A 13,627-nucleotide genomic window follows, 5' to 3' on the forward strand; every position below is an offset into this window, starting at 1 on the left:
ATGAAAGTTAAATAGATACATCTTTATTATCATCTGTTGTAGGTATATTCAGATATGATGCCACAGCCAAAGGAAACGAAGGGAACTGAAAACAAAAACAATTTGCAAACTCAAAATGTACATCACGATGAGGTAAACACAGTTCACCCTCCCTGAGCATGCCTTTCATCACGAGCTCTACTCCATGCAGTAACATTCACTTGTTCAGGAAGAACGCATCTGTCCCCACAACCAACCTCCACTGATTAGACATCCAATGAGGAGGGAGATAATCTGGCTCTGAGTCGTGACGTTGTTGGAAAGCAATTAAACTCTGTTTCGCCTTAAGAGCCGTCCGGTGCTAATGTACATTCAAAAAACATGCTTAGCCGGAAGCACAAACAAAACTCTGACTAGAGGGGGAAGGGCTCTCGTTGAGAACAATCTTTTGCTTTGAGGAAGGTGCGGGGGCATTTATATGCAAGTATATTTAACATGGTTGATTCTGAAGTCTGGTGGTCCAGGTGTTTCCAAAGGCACAATGTGTGGCAGAGTGTAAAAACAGACTTTTCAGCCAATCAGAGGGCAGGAATTTCAAGATAAAGGGGGCCTTTAGTTTGTCTGCTTTTGCTTTTTTTATCTGACTTAGGGGTTTAGGTCCTCTGACTTGATGATCAGGAACTTTCCAGTATAGTTACATTTAAAAAGGCCTTCTCCTAATGTCCAAGTCCGAGGAACATCTGATTGGCTGGTCAGTGTCCCTGCAGGGCTACAGAACAATACAAGCAGGCAACAATTTTAAAACTTAAAAATCCTGGAACGCAAATAGACGATAAAATGACAAAACAAATCCGTATAACTCAATCTTTACACTTTCTTAATACATGATTAGATGTGTGACTTCAGGGATGGGAAGGTCCAACTTCAGCAATATTCGAGGGACATCGGATTTTATACAAACAGCACAGATTATGAAAATACGTTCTAAAGCTCGATGGCGGGTTGAGTGGATGATTGTCAAAAAGGACACAGCTCAAGATATTTGTACAGAAAGTATTTTGAGGGGGGGGACAACACATTACGAGCTGCGCGTCAATAACTGCATAAAGTAGGTGAATTTCATTTCCGCCTTAACTTAACAAACTCTCAAAGACCACCCCCCCATCTTTTTAAGAAAGCAAATAAGCATATTTCCCAAAAGTAGTCTTTTTAAATGAATGAATGCTGGTTTAGGATTATACTAACAATCTAGAGGTTGGTCTGTTTCAGTCATAAGTGAAAAACAAAGAGATGCAACAAGTCGTCTGCTAAACTTTGATCTGTTGCGTAAAGTTAGACATGAGGCCTCTGCTATTTACGCTGAGCAAACGAAATCGGTGTGTTGTTCAAACGACAAACTGTTGTGATGATCTCCCGCTGGTGCTCGGACTGTAAGGGGCGGGGCTTGTGGCTCCAGGTGGACTGGTCAGGCATGCGTGGAGTCGTCTGTGGTCCGTCTGCAGGAGGGAACCAAGATAACATTAGAAAGATGCAAAACCGACAGTCTGCTGTTACATATCATGATTATTTATTATTTGCTTTATGTAACAAAAGGTTTTTAACGACATTTAAAAACGACAAAGCGTACTCACAAGGTTAGACTTGCTGTTGTGGTTTTAGTGGGTGTAGATGCCTCCGGTCTTGATGCAGCTGCTGATGGGGGATGACAGTGGATGGTGGCCTGGACGGATGGGCTTTGCTGAAACACAAAAAGAAAATGAGCATTCACATTAAAGAATAGTTGTGTCTCCTAACTTATCTTTGTTTGCGGGGCTGAGAGTAAACCCTGAGATACATCCACATTGTTCTTTCTCACCGATCTGCGCAGAGTAGCCCCTCCTGGCCATGTTCTTGGAGCGCACAGCCTCTTTGATGCGGTCCACCTCCTGCTGGTAGCGCTTGCGGTCCCTCATGGCGTTCTCCTTGGCGTCCTTCAGCGCATTCTCCAGGGCCTTGACTCGCTCGGCTGTGGCCCGGAGACGCTTCTCCAGCTTGGGCAGTTCACAGCGAAGGTCGGCGTTGTCTCTGACCAGCTGGTGATGGATAGATAGAACTGTGACCTTCCTTGCAAGGCATAAAGTACTTAAAAGACTACGATCCTCTTTATTTAAAATGTCTATCACCTGCTTGTGAACCTTGGTGAGCTGCTCCAAGTTGTTCTCCAGGAAGGAGATCTTCTGTTTCTGGGCCCCGTTGCCGAGTCCCTCCTCACAATCCAGCTCCGCACTCTAAAAAGAAAAGAACAGAGGTTTAAATGTTGAACTGGCATTTGGACAGGAAACGACACTGACCAGCAGAGGATGGTGAAGTACCTTCTTGACCCGGGTGGTGAGGTCCTGGATGAACATTTTGCGGAGGTTGTGGAGACTCTGCAACTCCTTGGCCTGCGTGAGTATATAGAAAAAAAGCCACATTTCACTTCCTTAGCCGGGATCGAACCTACGTTACTGTGCAGCTATTCTTGGGTCGGGAATTGAACTGGCAACCAAAGCTTTCAGACTCACCACAGTCTCCTCCAGCCCCTTCAAGTCCTCTTTGGCCTGTTCCCTCTGTTCATTCAGCAGACTGGACAGAAACCACACACACACACACACGCTATAACCTCTGCACCCCCTTCAATGATTTGCATGGGTAAACTGGGACTTACATGAGTTTCTGCAGCTTGGCGTCCTTCTCCTGCTCTTCAGCCTTCACCTTCTCATAGTCTGACATGAGTCTCTCCTGCTCCAGTAAAAGACCCTGGTTCAGACTGGGGGAAAGCGAAATCCCAGTAAATCAAATGCTGTTGTCCTTACCTCCTTTTGACCTCAAACTAAAAACCAAAACTAGTGATTACTCTAGTATCTCAAGTGTTGTAAGTGCTGCTCTCAACAGTTTAGTGTGATTGTGTGCGTGTGTGTATTGATTCCCTACTCGGTCAGTTCATCCAGCATCATCTGTTTGTCTCGGAGGCGGCTGAGCAGCTTCTGATGAGCCTCCCTGTGGTTCTCCAGCTGCTCCTCAAGTGTCTTCTGGAGGACGGAGACAAAAGGACACATTAGAGACGTTTAGTGTTTATATATTAGTTTGAATCATCGTCTTAATTACTGTAATAAAATGCTACTTTATAAATGTGTATTGAGGGGCCCTGCTAGGTTACAACCCTAATGTCACAGTAGGACATATCACAATAGCTTCAGCTCGTGATGTATCATTTCTGGGGCTGGCTCTGAACTGAAATAACGTAATTTGACTGCAGCAGTTCACCTTGATGTCCTCGCCTCCGTCCAGGCGGCCGATGTCCTCCTTCTCCAGCCCCGTCGTCTCGTGTCTTTTCTCTGAGGAACAATGGAGAAGACAAATTACTTCAGCATTCGTCCTAGATGATGTGGCTTTACCTGACGGACGATGTGAAATGATGCAAGTTAAATACATATTTGAAAAACACTCATTAGCTTGAATGAAAAGGATTTGTCGTGCGCTGACCCTGGGCCTGCAGTTTGGTCAGCTCCTCAGTCAGAGCATCCTGACTCTCCTCCAGCTGCCTCTTCTTCTGCTCCATGTTCTGCATGTAGTCAGTCAGAGAGCGGATCTTGGCCTGGTGCTGGACACAATGTGAAACCATGGATGGTCATAATTCATATTGTTAAACATTTATGGGTAAAAATGACCCCCGGATAGCAGTGAGGTTACCTGGGAGATGAGCAGCTGACAGGATGACAGCTCCTTTTCATTGGCCTGGATCTTGCGGTGGGCGTCGGCCTGAGCGCTCTCCAGCTGTTTGCTGCGGTTGACCAGCGACTTGACCTCGGACTTCATCTTGCTGATGTACAGGCGAGCGACCGTGAACTCCTCCTCCACCGCCGAGCCGTTCCCGTTCGTCTCTGAGGACTGGGGGGGGGACACAGGGGTCAGACTGGGGGAACGATGAGAGTATGTGTGTTTATACTGGTTGTGTGTGCTTACCTTGGCGTCGCTGGTGCCAATGATGGCGCCGATGTCACTGAGGTCCCGCACCAGCAGGTTGAGGACCTCGGCGGCTCTCTTCCTCTGAAGCCCGTTCAGCTCCTGCAGCTGACCCAGCTCCCTCTGCACCGCCGACAGCAGCGCCTGATAAACACACACACACACAAACACACACACACACACACACACACACACACACACACACACACACAAGAACACACACACATACACACACACACACGAGCTGTTCATGTACATGTATGCGTCGTACGAAATTTCACTAATGAATAAGATCAAGTTTTGGATTTTGAGCACTGATAATAAAATTGAAAATGAAAAGAGATTATTTACATATTTGTTTGATTATAATGTCAACAAGTTTAAATAAACCCATTGATTTGACATTTACAACAAAGGGGGGTTTGTCTTCCAGTTTTGCAAAGATTCTAGATATAAATTTGCTTGTAAAAATAATTATTTATAATCTGTCCCATCATACAAATCAAACTACATCTTTAAAGAAACATGCTTTAAACACTAGTTCACAACACGTACTATTTAAGTGAGATATTATAAATCTGGAATTAAAGTAATAATTATCACATTAAAAGTTATTGTGTAATTAGTGAAGACTTAAGATTGGAGAGAGAGAGAGTTGTTCCAGCCACGTCTGACCATGTGAAAGAAGTGTGCTCCTACTTGTTGCACCATCTTATCAAGATCAGATTAAACACTTATAAATATGTACAACTCACCGTCTTCTGCTGCAGCTCCTCAGCCAGCAGCATGTTGATCTGATCCCGCTCCTCCACCTCCTGGCTCTTCTGGTCGTAGTTGACGGCCAGCTCCTCCAGGGCCTGCAGCACCTCCTTCACCTCCTCTTTAGCCAGCTCGTTCTCCGCCTGCAGCCGGCACATCTCCTCCTGGATCTTCTCGTAGTCTCGCCGCGTCGACGCCAGCAGCTGGGAGGATGTAGGGTGTCGGTAAATACAAGGGGGGGGGGGGATACAGATACAGATGGACGTATTTAACCCACCTCTTCCTGATCCAGCATCTGCTCCTTGAGCTTCTCAGCCAGCTGACTGTGTTGGTTGATCTCATCATCCTGCAGAAGGAATTTTTGCAAGATTAAATCATTTTCTCCTCCATGTTTGATGGTGAGAGACACCAGGCACTTTGTGTGGAGGAGCCACGTCGGCCTCTTCCTCTCCCTCACCTTGTCGTCCAGCTGCTTGTACAGGTTGGTGATGTCCTCCTCGAACTTGCCGTGCTCCTCGCCACAGACGGCGACGCCTCCTCCGGCCGGCGGCAGGTTGTCGATGACGGGGGTGTTGTCGCACTCGATGCTCTTCTGATCTTTGGAGCTCAGCTGCTCCTCCTCCGGGACGTTCTCCCCTGTAAGGTGCACTCGTGCGTTAGATCATTCACTAATAATCTAATAAACATGCTCAGCTGCTTGTTATATAAGCCTGATTTTATAGGGATTTATTCCAGCAGATTTGTTAAACAAGAAAAATAAAAGCCAAAATGGAGATGCTTGAAACTTTAATAAGACAAAATGTCATTAGTGGGAAAACGTCTCTTTCAGCTGCTTTGATCAGGCTAAGCTGGAAGGAGCTTTGAAAACATCCCCCTCCCACATCCCCTCTGGAGGACGATCAGAGGCTGGTCTGCGTTGGACTGTTACTAAAACTTGCCAAAAATCAACGATGCAACATTTCAAGGGAGGCTGTAGCTCGTCAATATTTCATGTGAACAGTGAAACCAGGTGGGAGTCTAACCCTAATCCAAGTGTGCAGCACTTTTTCCTATCAACCCAAACCCCTGGCGTTTAGGCTGATGGGACTTTGGTTGCCTGTAGGTGGCGCAATAGGATACATCAATCTTCAGATTAATTCTCAGCAGAATTGAAAATCTGCACATTTTATGGACTAGTGCCCAAAATACTGTGGCTTCTGCTTGGACGATAGTTCCGGCAACAGACTTAGATGATATTTTTCACCTCTAAAATCATAATTTAGTTTTTGGGCAGAATAATATTAATTTAATCCCTAAATATGAAAATGACAACATATCTTGGCAGTACGCTGAATCAAATATACTGCACAGGCATGTATTAACAGTCAAATCTTGTGATTGCATGAGGTAAACCTGAGCTAAGAGTGTCCACAGCCGGTTGGCAGCACTGGGATCCCAGCAGACAAATAGCTGCTGTCTCAATAATTATTGACTCCTTAATTGAGCTTTTCTTCAACACTGACGAAAGCCAACAGCAGAGGAGGTGACGGAGGAGGAGGAGGTGAAGTGCTGCTCCGTGTGAAAGGCTCGGCACGGAGCCGGCAGCTGAGTCACACGGCACAAGCCCCGCATCGGCATCGTGTGTGTGTGTGTGCATGTTTGTGTGTGTGTGTGTGTGTGTGCAAAGAGTGTAGGCTGATTTGTTGCTAAGGTGGGGGAGTGTTATCAGCATCCACTTGGGAATTGAAAAAAACAATGACCAGAGAGAGAAAGAGGGAGAGTCGAGAGGAGGGGTGGGTGGAGGCAGGGGGTTCAGTGGTTACCATGCGACAGGGATGGAGAACAGGCGGAGGGGAGGCTGGGAAGCAGACACTGCAGTCTCAGAATCAAACACACAGAATGAAAACAGATGGTACAAAGATGAGCGATTGTGTTTATACATCTAAACATATCTAAGGTACAATGAGGAATTTCTATCCTCATCTGCTATCAGCATAGACGGACAACTTCCTCCCACTTGCCAGATATTAAGGCGTTAAGGCAATCGAGCAGAACAATGAGCACTGGAACATACATCGGTGTGATGGGAGCTACCTGCAGTAAAATGGCAGGAACAGTCTTTAAGAAAAAATGGATATGACATATTGTTGGGCCATGTCCTATCTGCTAATAGGAAGGAGGCAGGGTTTATGCCCTATGCTGCAGCCAGGAGGGAGCAAGGGAGCAGGGAAAGGTTTGATGAGTACGTTACGGTCCATCTCTATCTCAATCAGGATCCCAGAAACCTCCAGGATTCACAACCTCTGGAAGACAAGTGCTTTCCTCACCGTTCCTCCAGCGGTTGAGCTCGGCCTCCAGCCTCTGGATGACGCTCTTCAGGCCCTTGTTCTTGTCCTTCTCCTTCTCGTATTTCTTCTTCCACTCCTCGGCCGTCAGCTCCAGGTTCACCGACACCGTGTTCTTGATGGTCTTGGCTCTAAACGGAGCAGAGTGAGGTCGGTTTGGACGCTGACAGACTGTTTTGAAGCTCACGTCTGCCCCATCTCTACCTTTATCATTAGCACATGGAGTTAAGTGACTTCCTATTGCCAGCATGGAGCTGAGGCCGAATTACTCTGGAGCCTCTCATCTTGTTTTTAAGCAGGAATATGGAAACAGTACTTTACAGATTACCATGAAACTCGGACTGATGAGGAAATAACTCAGTAAATCACAGTAAATAATTCATGAAAAAAAGGATACATGAGCAAATTGTGCAGCTTGATTGAATTTAAGAAGAGTTTTGAGCCTTGGTGGAGATATGGGCTCTACTGAGGGCTATTCTAGTTTAGTATGTTAAAATGGAATTCATCTTATGAGCTTCATTTGTCAGTAGAATCCACTGGAACGCCAAATTGCTTTTCACTTCTTCTTACTGCTACACTAGCACACGATTCAAACATCCTCAGCGAGCTGTTGCCGCAGATAGTCCAATTTGAAAGGATGCAAACTGTGAGAGGCTGCCATGTGGTTATGGCCAGAGGAGCCTTTCCACATCTCCCCCCCTCTGATGAGGCTCATTTGAGCCTGAAACTCTCATTTCCTGGGCACAGAGGGCAGATGGCTGCACAGCACTGGCCCATCAGCCCATCACTGCCACTAACACTCGATTACATAAGCATTTTGAACTCGGACACTGAGTGAAAGCAGTTTGGTTTTAACACCGAGTTTCATTAGGCAGGACGAAGACGTAAGATGTTTTTAAAAAGCTGCATCGTAGCATTTCTATTTGAATCAGTGAACTTAAATTGTTGAGTGTTTGTGTGTGAAGCAGGAACGATGCAATTTTGCCAAACACCACAGAGACCAACAAACAAACAAGGTGTGGCGGGTTTCACCGTAGCGATCTATAAATAGTGAGAAACCCGGATGCACAGTTTGAAACTCGGAGCCATCTGGCTGCTGGTGTTCAGCACTGACGTCGGCCATTGGCTAATTTGTCTCACTTTTAATTTGCTTACAATAACAGAGACTATTAGAATCAGAGGTGGTTTCAGCTTTCTCTATATTTAGACTGGAAATAAGGAGTTAGACATTCAATTGATGAATTGTTCTAATCAAAACTCTGTTGTATTTCATCTTTCAATTCTATGAGGAGTAAACTCTTTGGTGACGAGGACGGATTAATTGCCCCTCAGAGGAGCAGGATGAGTTTTCCTCCGAGGACAGGATGAAGCTCAGAGCCACAGAAGAACTCGACTCTGTCAAACCTTCATTTGAGATTGAGTTTTTTTAAATCTAAAAGGTTTGCAACTATAACTTTTGAAAAGTGGGAGTATAAAACAATAATACAAATAACTCCCCAATATTATCAGTGTCACATATTTAAGAAGAAACTGTTTTAATTTGAAAAGCACCCGAGGGAGGGGCAGTGAGAAACTGTCCCTCATGTATGGACCCTGCCTACTTCCTGTTGATGAAAGAAGGGTGTGACCGGTACCTCTGTCCGAACATGAGCGTGGACTTGGTCTCGGACTCGTTGTAGACGGAGGGCGAGCAGCAGATGATGATGGTGGTGCGGCAGTTTCCTCCCAGTGAGTCCTGCAGGATCCGGGTCATCTTGCTGTCCCTGTACGGCACGTGGGTTTTCTGGAGAGACACAAAGAAACCGTCACGATGAGGCGACGCCACACTGACGCTCGGGGAAGCTAGAGACAGAATTGCGATGGGACTCAACTGTTCCCTCGGCCAGAGCGGAGATGACGTTCCCCAGCGCCGACAGAGACTTGTTGATGTTCTTGGCCTCGTCCAGCACCGCGCCCTCAGCTCCCGTCTTACTCACCTGCTCAAACAATCCCCTCGCAGCGTTATCAACTGGCCAATTCACAACACACCCCCTTAAACCAAACATTTAATTCCATTTGTCTTCCGGTTTGACCTTCTCGCTGCCGGCCAGGTCGACCAGGTAGAGCTTCCCCGACAGCTTCTTCTCCGTCTCGATGTTCTCCTGCTTGATGTTGATGAGGAAGATGCTGTGGCTGCGGGAGCTGTGCTCGTTCATGTCTGCAGAACAAGGAGTTCTTTTAAAGTGGCAAAACCTCGAAGCCATGAATGAAAGGACCAAGAGAGCAACATCTCCATTTACCGACACAGACATTAAGATGAAATACGGGTGCTTGGATACGTACTGGTCACCGCCACGTGCCGATTGTCTTTGCCCTCGTCGATAACATCCATCACCTCCTCTGGACTGGACACAAAACGTTCAGTACAACCCTGAGGGAGAAAGATCATCTTTCAAATTGATTTCCTCACACTCAATTGAGGTTTTCACGTTATATGGAATATAATTAATACAGATATTACAGTATTAAATTATATTCGGATGATTAATCAAATTTTGTAGGTCCTGTTCACCGACCTTGACGTAGGGCACTCTGTTCTTGTCTTCATGCACCGAGAGGTTCGTCTTCGACACTTAAAAAGAAGCAGAAATCACAAGTCTCTTCAAAATGGCAACTAACTAACAACACAATACAGTGAATGTGTGTTGATTGTTGCACACTTACCATCAAGCAGGTCTCTAATCTTGTCCAAGTAGATTTCAAAATAAGAGACCTGCACAGACAAATTGAACAGGCAATCAAATTCTCCATATAAAAAAATGACTTATATCTGGGACGTCCAAGACCCAAAAGAACCAAGTTATGAACCAATATTTCAGGTGCTGCATGTTTGATTTGTTTTTTAAAGGTTTGTGCACTAACACAAGTTATTTGTCTTCTTTACCTTTATGTGAAACTCGAGGTTCTCATCCATGGAGTAGATGTGGTCGAAGATGTCGTGGGCGATGCGAGGGATGATTCCCATCAGCTGGGGGTCGTGCAGTTTGCCCTGAACACAACAGAGGACATCGTACGAGAATATTAAACATTTACAAAAAGCTAAGAAGCCAGGAGAATTAAAAACAGCCTTTGGTGGATTAGTGCTTGAACTGAAGGAATTAGCTGGAGTCAAGTTTATGCTATTTCTCCATCAAATCTGTGAAGGTCCCTTCAAAGCGAACCCTCTGAACCTGGACTCAGGGTGGGTCTCTGCTCTCTGGCTTCTCATTCCTCGAACCTCAACATCTGTAAGAGCTTGAGTGGATTTAGCGTTGTGTAGTAAGTCTGTTACACAATGACTGCCGTGCTCTAATCCCCCGACTGGAGATGGGAGCTCATGATGAAAGGTCAGTGGCCGTCTTCACACAAAGACTCAGACTCCGATCGATTGGCAGATTGCTTGTAAGATCTGACTCCAGATATTTCGCACACTGTGTTTTGGTGTCAGTGGTTGTGTAGCCGACTGAGTGAGTCTCTCACCTCCATCGTGTGTGTCTTCCCAGACGACGTCTGCCCGTAGGCGAAGATGGTCCCGTTGTATCCGCCCAGCACATCTGGAACCATATTGAATTGAATTTTAAATATGGAAAATGGTAATTCCTAAAAGTCAACTACAACAACACACAGTACTGTGGGTTTCTGAAGAAGTAAACCTTTTGTTTTGCAACTGAACATTCAAAATTAATATACAAATGTTACTACTACAACAATTTTTGTATTACTTTCAGTATTACAGACATCGTTATTGCTATTTACTTTCCCCTATTTACCTACTCAATTCAAGTTTGTTAAACTACTAGTTCCAATTTCTCTTACTGAAACATCGGCTACATTAGCAAGAAGAAAATTCAATTCTAGGCTCAATAAGATAGCAAAAGGTAACGATAACAGGGAAGTTCTGCAGTGTGTAGACTACAGTTGTGTGAAAAGTATGCTGAATGTGTCCATTATGTAAAGTGAGAATGAAAAACAAAAGATGGAGGACAGATTAAGCCTGTCTGCAGAGAGAAATAGATTAACGTTACATAAGAGCAGCGGCTTCATCAGATCATGTCGTACCTTTCACGATCTGTTTGGCACACTGGTCGTACACTTGCCCCTGCGACGTGTTCGGAGGCAGCACGCGGTCGAACACGTACGGCTTGGCCTGTGGTCAGACCAGCACAGGACACATCAGGAACAACAGGGACAGGACAACAAACAAAAAGAATTGTTAGATGTGAGTCTGTCACGATCAGTCAATATCCATCAGGTCCAAAACACAAAGGTACTGTTGTTTCCGCCACGCTGATGCATCAAATGAGGATTTCTGAGCTGGAAACGCGCCAGTAACTTCCAGGATGCTTCAGTGTGATCATCCATCACCCCTCCTGCCCTTGCCCAGCTAGGAAGTCTTACTCTTGGGGGGGGGGGGGGGGGGGGGGGGGGGGGTTAAAAAGCCTCGTCGCAGTGAAAAGCAGCCGTCAGCACCTGGAAGCAGCAGCAGCATCATTCTGACTCTAAAACTGAAGCAGGGAAACCATTGCCATGGGGGTCAGAGCTCCTGGGTAATGTGTTGGAGTGCAGTTTGATTGATGGCACGAGGTGGGGACGCGCACTTAGTCATGGTGGGACAGGGACAGGGACAGGGGTGGATTAAAATATATGCAGCATTTTGTGCAGATAAATACAAATGCAGGAATTTCAGAGGAGAAATGTTCTCACTCCATCCAGCTGGAAGTGTAAGCTCCACCCAGCTGGAATTCCAAGGGGTACAAAACAAACACGAGGCCTAAAGAACATATAGTGTAGCGCTTGTGTCGTTTCTTCCCTTAGTTCCTGCATCAGCACTTTTTTAAAGATGGTGACTCAGCGTGAGCACAACCTTTGACCCCCCCCAAACGATTAAACCCTTTAGCTGCTTTTGATGGAGGAATACAAACATGTCCCTCTGCAGGCGGGGGGGGGGGGGGCGATACGACAGGGTAGGCCAAGCAGGTGACTGCATCCACAACTATTTTGTGAGAACGCCCTTATATTCTGTAATGAGGAAAACAAGGTCCCATGTCAATGAGCTTCTTAATTTGATTGGTACTGGTTTGGTATGGTACGATGTAGGGGCCCCACATCCCTTTTGCCCTGGGGGCCCCCAAAGAGCCTGGAAACACTCCTGTCTCTCCGGATACATATTGATATGACAGGTTAAAGGACACAGTTGCTATTAGAGGCTGTTCTCTAGTTCTCTTCATACTTTAGGTTTGTGTGATTGTCATTCAAAGTAAAGTAAACCCCCCGTGATATAACTGCATCTTCAAACCGGTATGGATAAGAAGTATTTTCTAGAAAAGCCTGTTTCTAATTTAGATGACACGTAAACACATTACAGTCCTATCATGGTTTGGTTTTGTTACCGTTTGTCTCCGAGCCAGTTTCAGCACTTTAACGTCTTTGAAACACGTGAAATGAAGATTGTCTGATTCCTTTTGCATCATATATATTGATTTAATCTTTAATTTTAAATAACAGGCTGTCTATCATTTATCTGAGCCTTGTTAGAAACATATTTTCCAATGGGTCCTAATGCTGTTTTAAGAAGAAGAAGCCTACAGGGGCAGATGAAAGTTTTCGATGACACTATCCTGCATAATACTCCTGCATCAAACACTACATCTCTGCAATATTGTATGAAATAATTTTAATAACATCATCAGAATCTTGTGTCATCTAAAGTATTGGATGCTTATTGCGCACTTGGCATCTCCAGCCCGTCTGCAGGGCTCCAGGATACTTTCTTCTGAAACACTGCAGTGTTTGTGTTGTGCACCTCTCTCACACACACACACAAACACTCTCCATCACAACAACAGGGAGCAGACGGACTCACCGTTATCACCACGGTGTCGTCCTCTTTGAATTTGGGGATGTATTTGTCTCCCCTGTTGATTTCGGCCTCGTTCAGGGGCCTGAAGCGACACATCACTCTCACCCCGCACTCTGCCACATCCACCATGGCTGCTGCTGCTGCTGCGGACCCGTTATCCGAGTGATGCGAGGAACCAACGAGAGGCTGAAGACCAGTGGAGGATTCGATGTGCAGTGGTCCAAGGGGGCCTCGGGGTCCTGAGTTCAGTTTCCCCTGCAGCAGAGACTCAGAGCATCACTTGCAGACGAAGCTGAGGTCAAACGCGTGGTTCTCTGTTTGCCCTAAGTTGAGAAACCTCCACTGCGCAACGCGTCCTTCATCCAAGCCGGACCCCTCGGCTGCGCCATGTCCAGATCCACCGCAGCGCTGCGTCGGTGCACAGGCCTCAGGCTGCAGGGGTGACACCGACACGCCGTGCGAGCAGCGGGCTGGCGTGTGTCTGTTTGTGGCGGAGGAGGTGAACGCGGGGGTCGGTGCCGGGTGTGCAAGGGGAGAGACCGGAGAGGACGCGCACAGACAACCGCATCGTCCGGGACTGGCAACGGAGGCGCGCTCCCGGCAGGATGACGCGGCGCGCTGCCGTGCCCTGCATCAGCAGCACAGTCACTGGGATGCTCGTGTGCACGCGCTTTAGTTTAGTTTCGTTCAGCAGATTAAGAGT

At 46.3% G+C, this 13,627-nt stretch overlaps 1 protein-coding gene across 1 annotated transcript; it reads right to left on the bottom strand.

Moving 5' to 3' along the window:
• Position 1: 1 nt before the first annotated feature.
• On the bottom strand, positions 2–13,516 carry LOC133933837 (kinesin heavy chain-like). Its single transcript, XM_062381076.1, has 26 exons — positions 12,928–13,516; positions 11,124–11,211; positions 10,545–10,618; positions 9,970–10,074; positions 9,750–9,798; positions 9,602–9,657; positions 9,369–9,456; positions 9,119–9,243; positions 8,918–9,022; positions 8,681–8,829; positions 7,029–7,177; positions 5,180–5,358; positions 5,000–5,068; positions 4,719–4,925; positions 3,964–4,107; positions 3,691–3,888; positions 3,484–3,601; positions 3,265–3,335; positions 2,932–3,029; positions 2,666–2,767; positions 2,523–2,583; positions 2,331–2,402; positions 2,142–2,246; positions 1,835–2,051; positions 1,611–1,717; positions 2–1,475 (listed from the first exon to the last, which is right to left on the bottom strand). The coding sequence occupies exons 1-25, from the start codon at positions 13,051–13,053 to the stop codon at positions 1,635–1,637; spliced, it is 2,838 nt and encodes a 945-aa protein (XP_062237060.1). The 5' UTR covers positions 13,054–13,516; the 3' UTR covers positions 2–1,475; positions 1,611–1,634.
• Between the last annotated feature and the right edge of the window lie 111 nt (positions 13,517–13,627).

Source organism: Platichthys flesus, chromosome 22, assembly GCF_949316205.1.
Source record: "Platichthys flesus chromosome 22, fPlaFle2.1, whole genome shotgun sequence".
In the NCBI taxonomy this organism is placed as follows: Eukaryota; Metazoa; Chordata; class Actinopteri; order Pleuronectiformes; family Pleuronectidae; genus Platichthys; species Platichthys flesus.

What these genes read in the sequence shown, in the direction of transcription:
- LOC133933837 (XM_062381076.1), bottom strand. Translation starts at nt 13,053, where the DNA reads ATGGTGGATGTGGCAGAGTGCGGGGTGAGAGTGATGTGTCGCTTCAGG. An exon ending in GCTCAACCGCTGGAGGAACG is followed by an intron (nt 5,359 to 7,028) that starts GTGAGGAAAGCA and finishes TGCACCTTACAG; the next exon opens with GGGAGAACGTCCCGGAGGAG. An exon ending in AGGGGCTGGAGGAGACTGTG is followed by an intron (nt 2,403 to 2,522) that starts GTGAGTCTGAAA and finishes ATACTCACGCAG; the next exon opens with GCCAAGGAGTTGCAGAGTCT.